Here is a 21,433-nt window from a genome sequence, read left to right as displayed (position 1 = left end):
GACAGCTAACGGTCCGTGGAAGCTATATGGCGTACTTTGCTGTTGTAAGACTCCTTGCAACTGATTACCTCCACTCGCGATCGTAAGATGACACGTAATGTGGTTCAAACTTTCATTCTGCCCTCATTTTGCTTAGGATCATTCTGCTGATAGACACTCGCTTACTGTCATTTGCTGTCTCACTCTCCTTGTTCTGGTATGATATGTACTGACCTCTATACAGTAAAAAGTTCATCAAATGTATGTATCCTTTTTCAGTATGCAAAACTAAACCTTGACCTGCAATAATAGTAATAACATAAAACGCAAAGACATCTTTAGAGCCTTCAGCTCTATTGGGAAGATATATTATGGTACATCGTGCATCGTACTCTTATCTGGCGTGTTTTTTTGTGAAATTAAATCTAATTACACGACGGTTTAGCGACACACGTTAGAATTTGCAATTTTCTTTGTGAGTGAGATACCGAAGATTAACTTTTTATTACGAGAATTCTGATCATACAGATAATATCGGATAGAACAGCCTAAAGTTTTAATTTTTATCAGTTAGAATATTTAATTGCAGCGTAGAAATAGCTGTTGAGTGTTCCATTCTGGACACGACGAGTGTGTCATCAAAATTGCTAAATTGCTAACCAGCAAGTAGTATGCACCTATGAGTGATGCATGGTGGTGTGAAAGAACAGAGTCTTTATCAAGTGGCCAGTCACGCTGCTCTTACAGTGGATTGATCCTATACAAAGTCAACATCAGGCACATCAAAATCCTAGAGAGTGATTGCTAATGCGGCCTGCAATTCTGTCAGAGAAAACATGTAGCGTTAGAACACCGACCACAGCACCGGCAAGGTGTAGTATTCCTTCATTTTCAGATATTACTATAACTCACTTTTACGCAGATTGTTAATCTTGACCATACGTTCTACGTTATTAATGGTAATGCGACAGAAGTCGTCTCTGCGAAATAAATTTAGAGCCCAGTTCAGGCACTCACAGTAATTCAAGCTAGTGAGAAGCGGTATGTTTTATGACCTGTTAGCACATGAAATGAGGCAGGTGTTGTTTATTGCGCAGCTGTTTCCAAGACTCGATGTAACGCTACTCGAAGCGTCGGTTACTGAGATGAATTGTGCATCTAATTACACAGTATCTGTCTTGAGTCCGCTTTGCGCCTTCGGAAAGTACAGACGTGGAACAGTGGCGCTTCGCTAACGTCACCAGCTCAGTTTCGACATTTACTTTAAGAGTGATGAACAGAGTAAAATTTAAGATTCTCTTCGCAAAATTAACGGCTAGTAACCACCATTGCCAGTGGTAATGTTACAAATAATAATGGAATTGAACTGCACAATGACAGTCAAATATCACCGACAGAACTGAGTGCTCTGATAATGGATGCTTTAAGTATGTGAACAGAATTGACAATATTCCAGTGAAAGAGATGGCAAGCTCTGAGATAAGCTCACGGTAGTGACTGATGAACGACAGGGACAACGAGCAGCAAAGCAGCATGGTCCTATGAAGTGTTGTGTGCGAATGCGGTTGTATGAGGTATGCCCACAAAGTAAGTTCCGTTTTGTCATATAAAACAAACTTGTACAGATACAGAAAAAAAATATTTATTGTACAGAAATCTACAACTGTTAAACTACTTTCCTACATAGTTTCCAAAATTTTGTAGGCACTTGTCATAGCGTGGCTCAAGTTTTTGTGTGCCTTCGTCATAGAAGGTTGCCGCCTGTGTATTTAACCACGTGGTATCATGTTCTTTCAGCTCGTCATCATCGTTGAAGTGTTGACCGCCAAGGACAGATTTTAAGTGTAAGAAGAGATGAAAGTCGCTAGGAGCAAGGTCCGGGTTCTACAGAAGGTGATCAAACGCGTCCCTGTGAAATTCCCGTAAGAATTGTATCGTCACGTTCGCCCTGTGGGGTCGGGCATTACCGTAGAAAAAAACGTCATCTTCGGACAGTAATGGCAAATGGCTCTGAGCACTATGGGACTTAACATCTGAGGTCATAAGTTCCCTAGAACTTAGAAATACTTAAACCTAAGGACGTCACACACATCCATGCCCGAAGCAGGATTCGAACCTGCGACCGTAGCAGTCGCGCGGTTCCGGACTGAAGCGCCTAGAACCGCTCGGCCACCACGGCCGGCTGACAGTAATCCTCGGAGATTGTTCAATATTGCGTGGCGCAATTTCTTAATGGTGTCACAGTAACCATGTGCATTGATTATTTGGCGTCGTGGTAAGAAATAAATCAGAAAAATGCCTTTTCTAACCGAAAAAAACCGGTTCACATGAGTTTTCGAGGTATGCCTAGGTTTAACCTTCGTTGGGGATGATGTGTGCCCCCATTCAATTGATTGCCGTTTTGTTTCAGGGATGTCGTAAGATACCCAAGTTTCATCCCCCATGACTAACCAAGAAAGAAAACCATCGCCTTCTCCATTATAGCGTGTCAAAAACTGAAGTCCACTGCCATCCGTTGTTTTCTGTGTTGTTCAGTAAGAATTTTGGATACCCAACGTGAGAAAAGTTCTTGAAATTTCAGTTTTTCAGTAACAATTTCATGTATTAATGATCTTGAGATATGCAGAACTTCCAAAGGGCACAAAGTGTAATCTTACGGTGTAAGTAGGCTGTTTAGGTTTTTTTATTGGTAACGCCACATAGCGCTCTATATGAAAAATCACTGAATGTGCTGTGTGCCGTCAGTGGCTGGTTGGCATTGTTGTAATACTCGCCATTGTAGTGTTGGGCAGCGGCAGCTAATGTTAGTCAGGGCCATTCTCTTGTTGGGATTACTGAAAGTCAGATTGCGTTGCGCTAAAAATATTGTGTGTCAGTTTAAGCACAGTCGTGTATAATTGTTCTAAGGGGACGTTTCAACGGTTGTGCTTAATCTTCTCTTCAGTTGTGTGAATCAGTTATCAGTAACCCCAGACGGGCGTCCACTTCGTTCTTAATCATGCACTTCATAACGTCCTTCATTGAACAGTATGACCCATCTTCTTACCATTGAATCACTCACAGCATTTTGTCCGTAAACCGCGCAGATTTGCCAATGAATTTCCTGTGGTTTAACTTTCTTTGCATTTAGAAAACGAATCACAGATATGATTTCACACGCGGAGGCATTTTAAATTACGGCTGACATTATAAAGAAGCACGACAAAGCACACGTCGCAGCAGCTATCAGAAAATGGCATACATGTCTTCTCCTTGAGTCAGAGTAACTGCCGCGCGTGCTCGGAACTGCGATTTTAGCGCTGCCGCGGAGAGAAATAGGAACGTAATTCACTTTGTGGACGACCCCCATAATAACACAGCTAGAGATCACATGGAAGCTGCAGCAGCTTGTGCAGTACCAGTATGTGGTAGAGCTCCAGATATAAAGCAAGGATTAAAATGTGGGTGGGTCAACTATTATCTGGTGAGTGCGATGACTTACAATGGTGTGCAAAACTTAAGAACAAAAATAACATTCGCGTGTCACTGCCAAGTAACATAATCCGATGAAGTCTGTATCATACACGTACCCATGGAAACAATCGTAATACCAAAAAATAACTAACGCAGAATAATGAAAAGAATACATTTGTCTAGTTAACATATTTAAGTGATTAAGATTGCAAGGTTACACAATTTAAGTGAAAGATAAGCCATTGAAAATGTGAAGTACTGCTACATTAGTGAAAGGTGTAGTCACCAGAATGTTGAGTGCAAGCGTGCAAACGCGTATGCATTGTGTTGTACAGGAGCCGGATGTCAGTCAGTTCCATGACTATTGCACTTGGTCGGTAAAACGGGGACGGTTAATGCTTTAATGCTGTTTGTATATGACACTGGAGATGCTGTCCGATGATGTCCGATATGTGCTCGACTGGAGACGGATCTAGTGATCGAGCAGGCCAAGACAACATGTCAACACTCTGGAGAGGATTCTGGGTTACTACAGCGGTATGTGGGCGAACGTTATGCTGTTGGATAACACTCTCTGGAATGCTGTTCATGAATAGCAAGAAGCACAACAGGTCGAATTACCAGACTGAATTGCAATTATGCAATCAGGGTGCGTGGGATATCCACGAGAGAGCTCCAGCTCTCCTATGAAATGGAACCCCAGATCATAAATTCAGATGAAGGTCCAATGTGTTAAGCACAGACACAGCTTGGTTGCAGGCTCTCAACTAGCCTCCTCCTAACCATTCACGACCATCACTGCACCGAGACAGAACAAGATTTCATCAGGAAACACAACAGACCTTCACTCTAACCTGTAACGATCTCTCGCTTAACAACACAGAGGTAGTTAATGGAGGTGGTTTGGTGTCGTTGGAATATACGCTACAGGGCGTCTGGTCCGGAGGTATCATTGAATTAGCCGATTTGTAACAGCCCTTTGTCTCACTGGTGCCAACTGCTGCTCCAATTGTTGCTGCAGATTCCTTATGATGCATCAGGGTCATACGCCGAACAAGATGGTCTCCTCTCTCGGAATTGCGTTGTGATCGTCCGGAGCCCAGTCTTCTTGCGACCGTACATTCTCGTGACCACTTCTGCCAGCAATCACGTAAAAATGCTAGAGACCTGTAAAGTCTTTTTGTAATATCGCAAAATGAACATCAACATCTCGTAGCCTTATACAAGACCTCGTTCATACTCAGTGTAGTATTAATAACGGCGTCTTTTTCGCCTTAAAGGCATTTATTGACTAAGATCAGCTCACAACGTACAGTCTGAAAGGTAACTGACGCTCAAGACCGTTACAGCAAGTATTTAAAGCAAATCTGATCTGCATTATCACAGTGCCGCTATTAGCGCCACTCTTATGCAACACGTGTAAATTTTGAATAAGTTACCTTCCAGATTTAGGAACATGCCTACCGACTGTGTTTTATGTCGCGCAACTCGTTCTCGGTGTTGCGATTTTTTTCCGTCATTGTAGAAAGAACTGCTACAGTACAGAAGGTAAGTGAAAGATACACTCAGCGTTCATGGGTGCACTACGTGCTCCCATCTATCTTCAGTTTGAGGGTAGCCCAGCAATGTGGAATATGCTCGTTTCACTGGCCCCAGTGTTAAAGTGCGGAGGCATAATGCTACGTGGGCGAATTGACCCCCAAATATTTAAACACACTACACTTGTCGGTCAAAAATATTGTTGTGCTGTATCCTTCCTCATGTGCGTCATCTCTGAGGTGAATTCGGCCCTGACTTCATTTTATGCACGGCAATTCGCGATCGCATGGAACAGAGCGGTTGAAGGAACTCTTACAAACAGAGGATTGTGATACCCAACTCGCTTTGTTTGTTCATGAGACCTAGAAAGTATTAGATACAGGCTCCCAGGTAGATGCCATTTTCCTTGACTTCCGGAAGGCGTTCGATACAGTTCCGCACTGTCGCCTGATAAACATAGTGAGAGCCTATGGAATATCAGATCAGCTGTGTGGCTGGACTGAAGGGTTTTTTCAAATAGAACACAGCATGTTGTTATAAATGGAGAGACGTCTACAGACGTTACAGTAACCTCTGGCGTGCCACAGGGGAGTGCTATGGGACCATTGCTTTTCACAATACATATAAATGACCTAGTGGATAGTGTCGGAAGTTCCAAGCGGCTTTTCGCGGATTATGCTGCAGTATACAGAGAAGTTGTAGCATTAGAAAATTGTAGCGAAATGCAGGAAGATCTGCAGTGGATAGACACTTGGTGCAGGCAGTGGCAACTGACCCTTGACATAGACAAATGTAATGTATTGCGAATACATAGAAAGAAGGATCCTTTATTGTATGATTATATGATAGCGGAACAAACACTGGTAGCAGTTCCTTCTGTAAAATATCTGGGAGTATCGTGCGGAACGATTTGAAGTGGAATGATCATATAAAATTAATTGTTGGAAACGCGGGTGCCAGGTTGAGATTCAGTGGGAGAGCCGTTAGAAAATGTAGTCCATCAAAGGAAGGAGGTGGCTTGCGAAACACTCGTTCGACCTATACTTGAGTATTGCTCATCAGTGTAGGATCCGTACCAGGTCGGGTCGACGGAGGAGATGATGAAGTTCCAAAGAAGAGCGGCGCGTTTCGTCACAGGGTTATTTGGTAAGCGTGATAGCGTTAGGGCGATGTTTAGCGAACTCAAGTGGCAGACTCTGCAAGAGAGGCGCTCTGCATCGCGGTGTAGCATCCTGTCCAGGTTTCGAGAGGGTGCGTTTCTGGATGAGGTATCGAATATATTGCTTCCCCCTACTTATACCTCCCGAGGATATCACGAATGTAAAATTAGAGAGATTCGAACGTGTACGGAGGCTTTCCGGCAGTCGTTCTTCCCGCGAAACGTACGAGACTGGAACAGGGAAGGGAGGTAACGACAGTGGCACGTAAAATGCCCTTTTCCACACACTGTTGGGTGGCTTGCGGAGTATAAATGTAGATGTAGATGCAGGATATTAGAAGAATGGACTAGCCTGTCCGTTTCCCGACCGAAATCTCATCGAGCGTTGGACAGACGTACTGCAGCACGTTCACGCACACCAACGACTATTCGTCCAGGAATGGATCGCCCTAACAAAGTAACTCCTTTCCATCTTGTGGCTAGAACGAGGGCACTTTATAGACCACGTAATACCGCCCTTGCTTATCACACACAGTGTTAATAGCCATGTACAGCGTCTTGTAATGTCCAGGGGACCCTCATGAACCGGTGTGACTTCAGTGTGACTATTGTGTTTGAGTAAAAGTAACATTTTTAATGCCGTTAATTACAAACAGATAAGATGTACTAGCACGATTAAGGAGGTTCGCGATGAAACTCGGACTATGCTAGGTAAATTTTTTTAACACGACAAGAGAAATTAAAGTAACTGAAATAAAGAGAAAATGGGGCATGTGAGTAAGAGGGGTAACTTATAACATGACCTGAGTAGTACTTACAGTTAGAAGTACAAGATTATTTTGTCCAGCCACACCCTTGGAATATGTTTATTGTTAAATTTATTGTCTTCTATGAACAATTGTTGTAGTTTCTGCATATATCATCAATTAATGTGTCACATATTTTATCTTAGTCATATAATCTTACATCGCACATAGAATGAAAAATTTCTCTCGTTTTATTACTAAATTTAAGATTAACGTTTTCTACTATTGTAGTGGAGATACTGTGTAGTTGCTCCCGTTTACAATCTCTTCTCCAACAAAACTTCACTGCACCACACATCTATCTTTGTACCTGATGATGGCGTAGCAGCTGCAAACCAGTTTGTAAAACAAACAATAAATAATGTAGAATATTGTACCATTGTTTTGTGTGTTTCATTCATAATGTATAGGATAGCGTACAAAGAACCGACAGGGCTGTCAATCAATGCAAATAAATAACGCTTTCAGTTACTATTTTGTAATTTGGAGAGAAAAACAGCTTATCTGAAACAGCCTGTCGGCGCGATGTAAGCAGGCAGGTGGGAGAGAGCAGGTGCACAGAGCTTTTGCCCGGAGCGCCGCCGCCGCCGCAGAGCACTCACCACGGGCTGGCCGTCGACGCGCACCTCCTGGCTGAGGTCCATCATGTCGAGCGCGAGGCGCGCTATGCAGCGGGCGTGCGTCTCGCACGGCTCGGGCAGCCCGCTGACCGCCATGTACTTGTCGCCCACCGTCTCCACCTGCGGCAGTTGGCCCATACTCAGGTTGCTGAAAGCGCCATCCACGCAACCCATCACATCACATACACGGGATGTCCCAGGAATGTCCTGAAAAACTTGGAGGGGTTGTGGACGGTGACTTGAGGTCCCAATCGAGAACAGGAACCATTGTTTGGAAACGTCATCCAACGGCGCTACAGAGCGTCGTCTTTATAAGTGCCGGCGCATGCTACTAAACCACCCCTTCGTGAATCGTGACATCGTACGCTCACGGACCGTAGGAGGATTCCTATACTCGCAGTTCGTAGTAATAGACGGCAAATCATCGAGTAAAACTGAAGTGATATCAGGTGTTCCCCAGGGAAGCGTCCTGGGACCTCTACTGTTCCTGATCTATATAAATGACCTGGGTGACAATCTGAGCAGTTCTCTTAGGTTGTTCGCAGATGATGCTGTAATTTACCGTCTAGTAAGGTCATCCGAAGACCAGTATCAGTTGCAAAGCGATTTAGAAAAGATTGCTGTATGGTGTGTCAGATGGCAGTTGACACTAAATAACGAAAAGTGTGAGGTGATCCACATGAGTTCCAAAAGAAATCCGTTGGAATTCGATTACTCGATAAATAGTACAATTCTCAAGGCTGTCAATTCAACTAAGTACCTGGGTGTTAAAATTACGAACAACTTCAGTTGGAAGGACCACATAGATAATATTGTCGGGAAGGCGAGCCAAAGGTTGCGTTTCATTGGCAGGACACTTAGAAGATGCAACAAGTCCACTAAAGAGACAGCTTACACTACACTCGTTCGTCCTCTGTTAGAATATTGCTGCGCGGTGTGGGGTCCTTACCAGGTGGGATTGACGGAGGACATCGAAAGGGTGCAAAAAAGGGCAGCTCGTTTTGTATTATCACGTTATAGGGGAGAGAGTGTGGCAGATATGATACACGAGTTGGGATGGAAGTCATTACAGCATAGACGTTTTTCGTCGCGGCGAGACATTTTTACGAAATTTCAGTCACCAACTTTCTCTTCCGAATGCGAAAATATTTTGTTGAGCCCAACCTACATAGGTAGGAATGATCATCAAAATAAAATAAGAGAAATCAGAGCTCGAACAGAAAGGTTTAGGTGTTCGTTTTTCCCGCTCGCTGTTCGGGAGTGGAATAGTAGAGAGATAGTATGATTGTGGTTCGATGAACCCTCTGCCAAGCACTTAAATGTGAATTGCAGAGTAGATGTAGATGTAGATGTAGATGATATGACAATGTTGTTTGTTATTCAGTGATCGAGACTGACTGCCACCATCAACAGTGAAGAAGATGTAGCTGGCTGCTGCTCATGCACGCCTTCTCTCCTATGAATATGATGTTCTGCTGCCTTGATAGATTCCATCCCCAGTTTATGTATCTTCTGCAACACTATAAAATCTTCAGTGTTTTTCGGTATACAGGAGAAAAATAAACCTACATCGGCTCAGGTAACTGGGCACTGTATTCACAGAAGACAAGGCCTTTCTACGCAGGAGCTAGCATCGTGGCAATCAGTCGAGATCACTGAATAGCATTTGAGGACGTTCCTCCTACGATCCGTCAGCGTACAAAATCATGTTTTCTGACGAAGGAATGGCCTAGGAGCAGGCGCTGGCACATTTAACTTCCACACTCTGTAGCGTTGTTGGAAGACGTTTTAGTCGCTAGCTCCTATACTCGATTTTTTACTCAAGACGCCGCCTACAGATCCACGAAGTTTGTTGCAACAGTTCTGGGACACCCTTTACGTTTCATATACTCTACAGGTTGTATTTGAAATGAATGTACAATGTGAGAGGCCTGATAGAGTGGGGTCATAACAAGCATATTTCGCATAGCAACCCATGTCCGCATCGCTTATCGTGGTACGGCGCTAATGTCGTTGAAGATCGTCGCCCTCCGCCAAGACGGTAGGCAGACAACATGCCATCCGAGTCGTCATGGTAGCAGGTGTGCAGGAAAACGGTTTCAATGTACCTGTGGAATCAAGATAAATGAAACGTTGGGTGAAGTGGTATAACCTTTATTTGAAAATTGTTATAAAAAGTGCACGAAATTACGCCCTCCTTCTTGAAAGCACGCCGTGCAACGACTCTAGAGTTGCTGTCGCTTTCTTTCGAACACCCTTGGCAAAGTGGAAACTGCATCGGAGGCTGCCATAATGCGCGCTATCAGCTTTTCGTTAGTCTCAATGGTTGTTCCATAGACCACAGATTTCAATTGGCCCCTGAAGAAAAAATCAGTGGTCGTCAAGTCGGGGGAACGTGCAAGCCATGCCTCCAGCCCACAGCGGCCTATCCAGTTCTCATCAAAGTTTTCATCCAAATGCATTGGCACTGAATGTGCGAAGTGCGCAGGTGCACCATCGTGTTGGTACACGATGTGCGCAGGTGCACCATCGTGATGGTACCATATTCGCTGTATCACGTTGAGTAGAACAGGTTTCAACGACTCTGGCACAGTTTATCGCTAAAGGATTAAGTATCGGTTTGTGTATATTCACCGGGTGGGAACATGTACGGACTGACCGGATTGTCGCCTACCAACCGGCCCAAATGTTGACAGCGAAGCGATCTTGGTGACCACGAAAAAAGGCTTCGAGTGGATTTTCCCGCTCACATACATGTTGATTGTGACTGTCGGACACACCCGCTCGTGTAAAGGATGCCTCATACGCCTGGTTGAATGGCACACCTTTGCAAAGACCACTGGCAGTGTTTAGTTGGACGTGGAAAATCGTTTGGGTTATGGGTGAGAACCCTCTGAAGATGGTAGGTGTGCAAATCATCCTCATGCCACAGAACGCTAAATTACGGAATGGCTTACACCTATTTCCCCGCCAACACACAGCGAATTGAGGCTGTCTTTTTCAGCGGTGCTAAATCCTCCTCTTCAAGCTCTGGCGTACGCACTGTGTATTGATGACCACGTCCGTCAAGCCTTCAGACCTGTAACACAAAATGAATACACCAGGTTTCGAAGTAGCTCTTAAATGCACATGTGCCATTGCGAGAACGTGCTAGTGGAAAACGTACCTCAAGTGAATCTATCTCTCGTAGGGCCCTTAGATGGCAAAAAATGTGCGTAGCACAGCGCGCGTCTGCGCTTTCCTCACGATAATGGCGCTCCATTTCCTGTCCGCGCCCACACTAACGAACACAAAAGTGTGCCTGATTAATGACGAACTGACGCAGGGCGACCCAGATTCTGCAGTGTGCACAGGTGCTGCCCTCCTCTATACATTACCTGTCAAACAGGCATTTGTACAGGCAAAAACAATGCATTCACGTCCTAGTAAGAGGCGGAAAACCCGTAATGTTGTCCCGCCTGGAATATCCACAGATATGTCGACTATAGCGTTTGCAAATAAAGGTCATAAAACTTCAACCCGGCATCTCTTCTACGTTGTTGTCACAAATAGAATGAAATCGTTGCCCTGCTACCGTGACGGCTCGGATGTCATGCTGTGTGCCTATCTTCTTGGCTGTACGTGAAACTGTTCAGCGACGCCTATTGCCGTACGCAAAGGGGTGTGGACATGGGTTGGTATGTCAAATATCCTTGTTATGATCTATTCTACCGAACCTCTGATTTTCTACACTCATTTCAGATACGCCCTGTATATTCTCCCCTGCTGCGTACTTCGATGTTTAGTATGTTACTTGATAAACTCACCGTACAAAAAATTAATCACCAGAGAGCGCACACACATATGAATGGTTAAGTATTTACAGATGATGCAGTGATCGAGTCAGGTTCCTAGCTGCACACAGACTGCTTCTGCGTGAACATAAGGCAGTAGCGATCAGTGAGGCATTTACGTTTCAAATAGGTATTGTAGATAAATATGGGCTAGTGTGAGCCCGTGACAGAGTGGTAAAGAGGAGCAACCACGCTTTGCCGCACCCATGGCCATACAGTGTGTGAAGTTGCTTGATATGTTGAAGCTACTCGTGGAGGAGTATCCAACGTCTCATAGTCACAAAACACGACTTCAGAACTGTAGTCGTAAAAACATCCTGACATAGAGACCGGAGCCGCGTTTCACGGCTTGTGAACCAAGATAGCTACCAAACGCGACAGGAATTGCTGCAGCCAGTGAATGAAGGACCACCTCAAGCTGTTAGCGACAGAACATTACGACGGCAACTGTATGCGATCAACATTAGGAGCCGGTCATCTCGGAAAAGGCCATTGATCACAGAGGCCCATAAGACCATAGCAGGAAAGTTCATCGGGCTGGAAGAACTTGTCAATGGTTTCCTGATCACCCCGCAACCCTACTGCATCTCCACTGGCCTGTAAAATCACCTGATTTGAACTCTCTCGAAAATCCACTGGTCATGCTACAGCAGTGGGTAAAATGCCAACATCAGCATCCCCGCAATTTGGTAAAATAGCACGATGAAATCCTAATCGATAGCTTAACCTGGATGCTACGTACCTGAACACACTTCCCAATCGAATACAGCCGGTTATAAATTCCAGATGCGTAATTACACAGCATTAAATGATGGCCGTGATGATTTCTGTGGGGTTACTCATTTTTTTTCCGGTGAGCTTTTGTATTCAATGTAATTCTGCTCACTAATCTTATTCTGTCAGTATTTAACCAATATGCTTTTATTATACTGTTCCTTCACTTGAATTTGTTTACGAGATGGGCAACTTCTAGTGTAGCGTTTAACTTCGTGTTATTACAAGGAATAAATCATTCTAGTTTTTTAACTACACTCCTGGAAATGGAAAAAAGAACACATTGACACCGGTGTGTCAGACCCACCATACTTGCTCCGGACAATGCGAGAGGGCTGTACAAGCAATGATCACACGCACGGCACAGCGGACACATCAGGAACCGCGGTGTTGGCCGTCGAATGGCGCTAGCTGCGCAGCATTTGTGCACCACCGCCGTCAGTGTCAGCCAGTTTGCCGTGGCATACGGAGCTCCATCGCAGTCTTTAACACTGGTAGCATGCCGCGACAGCGTGGACGTGAACCGTATGTGCAGTTGACGGACTTTGAGCGAGGGCGTATAGTGGGCATGCGGGAGGCCGGGTGGACGTACCGCCGAATTGCTCAACATATGGGGCGTGAGGTCTCCACAGTACATCGATGTTGTCGCCAGTGGTCGGCGGAAGGTGCACGTGCCCGTCGACCTGGGACCGGACCGCAGCGACGCACGGATGCACGCCAAGACCGTAGGATCCTACGCAGTGCCGTAGGGGACCGCACCGCCACTTCCCAGCAAATTAGGGACACTGTTGCTCCTGGGGTATCGGCGAGGACCATTCGCAACCGTCTCCATGAAGCTGGGCTGCGGTCCCGCACACCGTTAGGCCGTCTTCCGCTCACGCCCCAACATCGTGCAGCCCGCCTCCCGTGGTGTCGCGACAGGCGTGAATGGAGGGACGAATGGAGACGTGTCGTCTTCAGCGATGAGAGTCGCTTCTGCCTTGGTGCCAATGATGGTCGTATGCGTGTTTGGCGCCGTGCAGATGAGCGCCACAATCAGGACTGCATACGACCGAGGCACACAGGGCCAACACCCGGCATCATGGTGTGGGGAGCGATCTCCTACACTGGCCATACACCTCTGGTGATCGTCGAGGGGACACTGAATAGTGCACGGTACACCCAAACCGTCATCGAACCCATCGTTCTACCATTCCTAGACCGGCAAGGGAACTTGCTGTTCCAACAGGACAATGCACGTCCGCATGTATCCCGTGCCACGCAACGTGCTCTAGAAGGTTGTAAGTCAACTACCCTGGCCAGCAAGATCTCCGGATCTGTCCCCCATTGAGCATGTTTGGGACTGGATGAAGCGTCGTCTCACGCGGTCTGCACGTCCAGCACGAACGCTGGTCCAACTGAGGCGCCAGGTGGAAATGGCATGGCAAGCCGTTCCACAGGACTACATCCAGCATCTCTACGATCGTCTCCATGGGAGAATAGCAGCCTGCATTGCTGCGAAAGGTGGATATACACTTTACTAGTGCCGACATTGTGCATGCTCTGTTGCCTGTGTCTAGGTGCCTGTGGTTCTGTCAGTGTGATCATGTGATGTATCTGATCCCAGGAATGTGTCAATAAAATTTCCCCTTCCTGGGACAATGAATTCACGGTGTTCTTATTTCAATTTCCAGGAGTGTATTTTATAACTTGTATAAGATGATTTCTGTTGTATTGTTACCAACCACGAAGAAGAGTCACACATATATACGCATAACATACATCCAGGTGGTACAGTGAACGTCATGGGAAAAAAAATAACGAAAATTTTACGACTAGATGTCGCTGGAAGCAGTATAACGTGCAAAATAAAAGACGAGGGATACACTGCTGTTGCTCAATTCTCGTCTGAGATATTCGGTATGGCTGCCTCACCGCAGGATCGCGCTCTGCTCATAAAGCTCTGTTACAAGAACATTTAATGTGTGTCAGTAGCGATACGGAATTTCCGAACACTCAAAGGTATGAAAATAAGCGTTGGTCAGATGTGTTCCATGGGTCTGGAGAAACTAATTACGAAATGTGAAAAGACAAGTTATTTTAAAGGGCCGTGTGGGAGAGGCAGGAAAGCATTAATCGGACGTCTGTAGAAGATGTGGCCACAGCTTTGCAGGGGGGTCGAGCTGTGGTGTGCTATTATGTGAACGGGAAACTGCTCGAAATTTGGACACATCTGTGAGGACGGTGAACAAACTTATAAAAATTATCCCGCATTGCTACTCATAAAAAATTATTCAGAATTTGCTTCAGGATGAGCTGCCAGGAAGACAATTGCTCGGTCTACGATTGCTTGTTCGCATGGAAATGGACAATTAATGGCCATGTAACATTTTGTGGACAGAAGAAGTGCATTTCCAAGCATACGTGAATACACAGTATTGCAGAATAGAGCAACGGAAAATAGGCTTGCACATCAACCGGTACCGCTTCAGTCTGTGAAGGTAAATATGTGGCTTGTACACTCATGCACATTGCACAGTAAGACTGGCTTAAGGTGCGTTTCACATCATAACCGCCGTATTGAGATTCACTTGCAGTCGAACCCATTTACGTTATGACGCTTACAGTATCATCTACTGGGAAAATTGTTGTTAGTTTTTTATTTTCATAACTTTTCCCCATCTTCGATTACATTCCGTTCTAATATGCGGTCATTCTGAGCAGCGGTTCTTTTTTTACAATATTTTGTAGCTGGAACTTTGATTACAGTCGTTCTACGTATCATTCGAAAACGGCCTTGACGCAGTGGTAACACCGGTTCCCGTCGGATAACCGAAGTTAATTACTGTCGGCCTTTGGTAGCACTTGGATGGGCGACCATCCGGCTCTACCGAGTGCTGTCAGCAAATGGGGTTCACTACGCCCTTGGGAGGCCATTAGAGGAGCTACTTGATTGACAAATAGTGGCTCCGACCCGGAAAACAGACAACAGCCGGGAGAGCGGTTCGCTGACCACTTGCCCTTCCGTATCCAGGTCCAATGACGACTATCGTCTGCGATCAAATGGCAGTCGGCCGTTATCGTTGGGCCTGCTGAGGACTGTTTGGACGGAGAGTGGTGTATCATCTAGAGCACGTCTTATTACTGCCGTTTGCGATAACTTTTTTCTAGAATCAATCACCATCAGGTGAAGCGATCACATATTAGACTTCCTACATTACTGACGTAACAGAATGATTAAGGGGGGGGGGGGGGGGAGTATAGTGGCTAGAACTCGGACTGACCTTGTAGACGTTGGGGTTCCTCTTGGGGTCGGTGAGCACGTCGAAGGCGGTGTAGAGCTGGTTGAGCATGCAGACGATCTTCATGGCGCCGCGGGCGTCCGTGTTGGCGGCGCAGTAGTCGCTGAAGCCGACGATGCCCGAGAAGAGCAGCGTGACGCAGTCGTAGCGGCGAGCGGGCACCGGCCGCCGATGGCGCAGCTCGTTGGCCACGCTGGGTGGCAGCACCGAGTACAGCAGCCTGCGGGCACAGAGAGGAGCACGTGGGGGGCTGAGGCGCTGCCGTCACACACGGAAAAACCAAGCCTCTAATAACGTCTACAGCGGTGTATCGTCATAAGGCGCATCGGCGCTGCGTGGCGTATAATGTTTTTTTTTTTTTTAATTCTACGTGTTCAATTTCGATTTATTATGCGCGAGTAAGAGAGGAGAATCAATTAGGCGGTATAAAATACTGTAGAAATGTGGACCTAAAAAGGACGTGTCAAAATTGGTCCGATACCAGAGCAAGATGTCGCGTCTGCATAAGAGAACAGTGCCTTATGGCGACACTTTGTGGCAGGGACAGATAGTGGGTGATGTTGGCCAGGCGTATGTGAAGTACGGCTATGTTCTAGACTTAAGGCCGAAGTTCTTAAGACTGTAAAATGCTGGTTCTCCTGCTTGGACACTAATCATCAATAAATTCACGCAAATTATAATCTGTAATATGTATATGTGTATGGCATATGTAGGTGTTACGTATGCATGTTCCACATCTCGTGTACTGATTACTACCAAACTCGCTCCACATGTAGTTGACTGTCTGGAAAGAATCACTGTGAAGGTAAGAAGCACACATCTATCAAAGGGGTGTCGGTGAAATATCTGCGTAACCCGTGACATTCGAATACCCATATTTTATTCATCCATTATTTGAGGAGGACCTTCTGGGCGCTCAGTACCGAGGTTATCAGCCCATTATTTGAGAATGAGCACTTAGAGACTTGCAACAAACTTTACACATAATTTCAAACATTTACGAAACTTTTTCTCACTGACGACCCCCAAAAAATTGTGAAAGGAAAAAAGTTTATCACTTACTAAATTTTCGTTCTTCCTGCAGTGAAAGCGCCGCTTAAAGCATAACGTTTCAAGTTATTACTTATTTACTACTAACTGCACACATAATTCAAATATATCACTGCATGTTCCAGAAAAGTTACGTCATTATATGACACTTATTTCAGGAGATATGACATCATAAATACTGAGATGTACAAAAAGCTAACGCTTCATAAAAGACGTTTAAATTTACTACCTCGTTACTAGTAACTCTATTCCTAACACTTTTTTGAGGTGGTGTCCGCATCTGCTGCTGAATGGAACTACAAAAAATATCATTGTACCACACACAGTTCAGGAAATATGACTTCTAATACTGAGATGGGTCAAAAACTGCTGCATCATGCATGGCGTATCATTACTTCTTTACTACTAACTCTATTAGCAACACATCTAGTAAAGAGTATCCACATATGCCGGTGAATTAACCTAGAAAAATATGCCAATGTAAGACCCATATTTAAGGAGACATGATTTCATAAACTTCTGCATCGTGGATGACATTTTAATTTATTACCTTTGTTTTTTTATTAGTGATTCCGTTCACAACAGATTTCGCAGACAGTAGGCACATATACCTCTGGATATCCCTGCATGAAAATGAAACTGCAATGGGAAATTCGCTAGATATACGGATGTATTATGTGCACAACTACACTTGAAATACGTTAAATATCTGTAAAATGTATTTAAGATGGACACTTACAATTTAAAATCCGGAAAGAAATACTGCAGGGCTAAGAAGTTGCTACTGGGCAGAGTGTGATAACGTGGAGAATGGAAGGAGAACGAGGAAACGGACAGACAGCGAAGAGGAAGGAGGAGACAGACACAGACCGCTGGAGAAGGAGGTATATAGAGAGCTAGAGGAAGGAGAGATGAACAAAGAACAGGGGGAGAAGGAGACAGACGAGGAAAGGGAAGAAGAGGAGATGGCTAGAGACAGAGGGAGGAAGAGATAAGCAGACAGATACTGGAGGATGACATGAACAGGGATAGGGGTAAATGGAAATGTTCAGAGAAAGGTAGGAGGAGGAGTGGGATATAGAGACGGGAGAGGAGGCGAAGCACATTGAAAGGAAAATGGAGGATTTGAACATGGAGATGAGAGAGGAGAAGATTGACGGGGAAGGAGGGAGGAGGATTTGCACAGAGAGAGGGAGAGGAGGGGATCTACAGAGAGAGGGTGAGGTGGGATGGATACAGAGGAGGGGTGGGGGGGAGGGAGAAGGAAGGGTTGTGCGCGTACCCACATTGTAAATGACATAACGCAGAAGTTACGTCAACACTCAAGTGGGAGACACTAGAACACCGTCCCGTAGTTCCGATTTCTCCCTATTTGATTATCAGGCCTTTGGTCCCTTAACGCCTTGAAGGGTCGACAATTCTTTCCGGACGAGGATGTGCAGCAGGCAGTTACCGACTTCTTGACGCAGCAAGACGCGATGTTTTATCAGTTCGTCGGTGTGATGATTTCCTCAATGCTCACGACGATTTTGCCCTGTACTACCTTCGAACGGAAACTTTTTTATCGGTCGTTTCATAACATTTTAGTAGCCCTAGAGCTTTCTTTCTGAACGTCCTAGTCCTTAAGTAGCTGTTGTCTCGCATGTCTCTGGTCTTGTGCCGGCCAGGATGGCCGAGTGGTTCTAGGGCTTCAGCCCGGAACCATGCAGCTGCTACGGTCGCCGGTTCGAATCGTGCCTCGGTCATGGATGTCTTGATATCCTTAGATTAGTTAGATTTAAGTAGTTCTAAGTCTAGGGGACGGATGACCTCAGATGTTAAGTCCCATAGCTCTTAGAGCCATTTGAACCATCTTACATCAGCAGTCCCTGAGAGAACAAGCAGAGAGCTCTACTGTAGAGTACTAGATAAGACGCAATCTTCACGCCTAGAAAATCTATCTGCCTGGGCAGCTGATGACGACGAAAATGAGTGACAACGCTGACGGCAGAAAAGAATAAACAGTGTGACCTGTGTTGTTTGTGTGTGGTTAGGGGGATATTAGTTCATAGGAATATTAGTTAAGAAGTTCGGCCTTACTAAAAGTTCGAGTTTCATTACTTTGCTGGTCTTTGGATGTAGTTTCAGTTAGCTTTGCACGATTTGCCTTTTATGTAGTTCATAACTGAAACGTAAAGTAAAGAATGAGTTACAAGTTATTCCTGACAAGCATTCAGCTTTCAGTGGATGATGATTGTCTTTCGGTGTTTTCTTGTTTCGTCATGCTTGTTACCCACTTTAGCGTCTCTTGCAATGCGCTGCAGCAGCAGCTCAATTGAAGGTAAGTCATTACACCTCGCAGTGTGTTAGAGAAAAGCATTTGCAGAACATTCAGCAATAAATTAACAAAGAATGGTAGTTATTGTTCCTGCGATTGGTGTGGCCCGAGTAGCGGAAAGTGTTCCGTCGTTCGTAACGGTGCTGCGCCGGCTGAGAGTAAGGGCTGACGGGCGGTCAAGGTCGCGCAGTCTCGTAGCAAATGAGGGATGCAGGGGGAGGCCGTACTCCTGGAGCACACAAAAAATGCCAACCTACCTTGGCTCGCAGTCCTCAGTGGTTATCGTGGCGTCCTTAAAAGTATAGTTGCAGAGGGAAGAACCAGACGATATCAACCTGTCAGTAGTGTTACGATGCACACTCTGTATCCGAGGCCATTAAAGTCCACAACGTGTTTGGTTGGTCTGACAGAGTTTGCAGTTACACACTGAATTCCTGAACTCCGATTCTAAGGTTCGCAGACGGCACAGCAGTTGTGCCCTGAGCTAAGAGATACTGTTCGTGATGACTGGGTCTTGTGTGATGTCCTTAGGTTAGTTAGGTTTAAGTAGTTCTAAGTTCTAGGGGACTGATGACCATAGATGTTAAGTCCCATAGTGCTCAGAGCCATTTGAACTATTTGAAGATATACTGCAGAAAAAGGACAATAAAAGCACATTAGAGAAACTAGTAGCCACCCCAAGCCTTTTCAGTCCCGAGCACACACTGAAAGTGTTACGGCGTAAAATCAAGCGCCGGCAGGCCAGTCGGGAACAACAGAGACGAGACGGCTGTGACAAATTGCACGCTCACCACCCCATCTCTAAGACTACAACGACTGTGTGTACAGGACACAAGAACCGCTCCTGACTGGTCGCTTCTACAGCCGCATCGAGATTAGGTACTCCAAGACCGGCGACTTAAGAACTGTATATACTGAAGAGATTTCTTATTTGCATGTCGCACTTTGCTTACGACACTTCTGTGTTAAGAAATTAGAATTATATATTAATACCTTCAGCTGCTGACGGACGTTGATCTATATCAATGGGGACAGGTGAAAATGTGTGCCCCGACCAAGACTCGAACCTGGGACCTCATGCTTACATGGCAGACTCTCTATCCCTCTTTTTTTAAAAAATTCTTTGTTGATCTCATTTTGTTCTATTTTTTTTTCGTTGTATATGATCGGGGCGGACGTCTCATGACACCCGTTCAGGCTGGTCGTTGATCCGTTCACTCAGAACCATCTGAGCCACCGAGGGCACAGAGGATAGTGCGACTGTAGGGAATATCTCATGCACGCCTCCGGCGAGACGCACATTCTCACCTTATACGTCCACACACTACATTCGTAGTGTGCCTACCCAACACACTCATTACACGTGGAAGACACTCTTAGCAAGTCCAGTAAGAGTTCGGGTAATATGTGTGCATCCACACAGAAGAGGGTCATGGCCTGTACTGCCAGAACTATATACTTATGGTGTCTGTTTTTTCGGACATGTCCGAAAGAACAGACACCATTGATGACCTGCAGCCGTCTAGAACTAAATTAGAATTATATATCAACACTTCAGCTGGTGACGGGCGTTGATATATATCAACAGGGACAGGTGAAAGTCTTTGCACCGACTGGGACTCGAACCCGTGGTCTCCTGCTTGCAAAGCTTTATCTAGTGACTCGTCCACAATTTGTAATTGTCAAATCCCTTAAAAGGCGCACTACTAAAAAATTGTCTTACTTATAAATTGTGACTACCAATGATCCCTCTTCCTCTTTTATCGTATTTCAGATATGGTGAGTTGGTGGTAGTTGTGTTCGGCTCTTCTAAATGCGCGCCAGGCGGAGTGCTTTCGCTTCGCGCCTAGGGTTGCGGTGGCGCTTTCGGTTTGGTACGCTCTCTGGCGGGAGGTGGAGCAAGTGTAAGGTCGCGTGACTATCGAACAGTACGTACTGGGCGGTGACCGCGAGAGGTGGTGGCGCGAGCGGGGCCCTGTTGTTGGGGGTCGTCGACTGCTCGCCACGTGCTTTGCCGGACCTCTTGTCTGTCAGCAGCTAAGTCTTCCTTACCCGCATGTACGTGGCTTATGAAGCTTAGAAGCCGTGGTGCAGGAGATCAGCGCATGCGACCGTATGTCTTCTTATCGGGCGTTGAAACCACTGGCAGCGGTTGGCTCTGACGAGCGTTTGGATGTGTGACCTGTTCCCGGCGCTGTGGTGGATTGTGAGAAGTTGAGTACTGTTTTTATGTAATATATAAGGGGTTTTTCAAGTTCTAGTGAAGTGTATGAGTTTCTTCGCCAGTGGTTTTGTTGGGGTCTTCCCACCACAGTTTTCGTTTGCCTGTCTGCGGGAATGTGGTAATTGCTTCTTGGTCGGGCCATATCATTCACACCTCGATTGGGTGATTTAGGGTCGGTGTCGCGTGGTTCCGAGTCTGTGCACAGACCGCCCTTGCTACACCTTTTGGTTTTGGGTAACTCGGCTAGGCGGTGGCTTGTAATGAAAGTTTTGGTCCAAATGGCTCTGAGACTATGGGGCTTAACTTCTGAGGTCATCAGGCCCCTAGAACTTACAACTACTTAAACCTAACTAACGTAAGGACATCACACACATCCATGCCCGAGGCAGGATTCGAAC

The 21,433-nt window shown here is 45.7% G+C and overlaps 1 protein-coding gene across 1 annotated transcript in view; it reads right to left on the bottom strand.

Annotated features, from left to right (window-relative positions):
• Positions 1-21,433, bottom strand: part of LOC126281618 (guanylate cyclase soluble subunit beta-1) — a 198,408-nt gene that overhangs the window by 35,545 nt on the left and 141,430 nt on the right. Inside the window, exons 11-12 of the mRNA XM_049980738.1 lie at positions 15,427-15,664; positions 7,539-7,676 (exon numbers count right to left, since the gene is read on the bottom strand). Coding sequence (XP_049836695.1) covers positions 7,539-7,676; positions 15,427-15,664 — 376 coding nt within the window. The remainder of the gene's footprint in view (positions 1-7,538; positions 7,677-15,426; positions 15,665-21,433) is intronic.

The sequence above is a fragment of the Schistocerca gregaria genome, chromosome 7 (assembly GCF_023897955.1).
Source record: "Schistocerca gregaria isolate iqSchGreg1 chromosome 7, iqSchGreg1.2, whole genome shotgun sequence".
Taxonomy (NCBI): domain Eukaryota; kingdom Metazoa; phylum Arthropoda; class Insecta; order Orthoptera; family Acrididae; genus Schistocerca; species Schistocerca gregaria.
The sequence above is the reverse complement of the archived record's forward strand: the minus strand, read 5'-3'. Positions and strand labels throughout refer to the sequence as shown.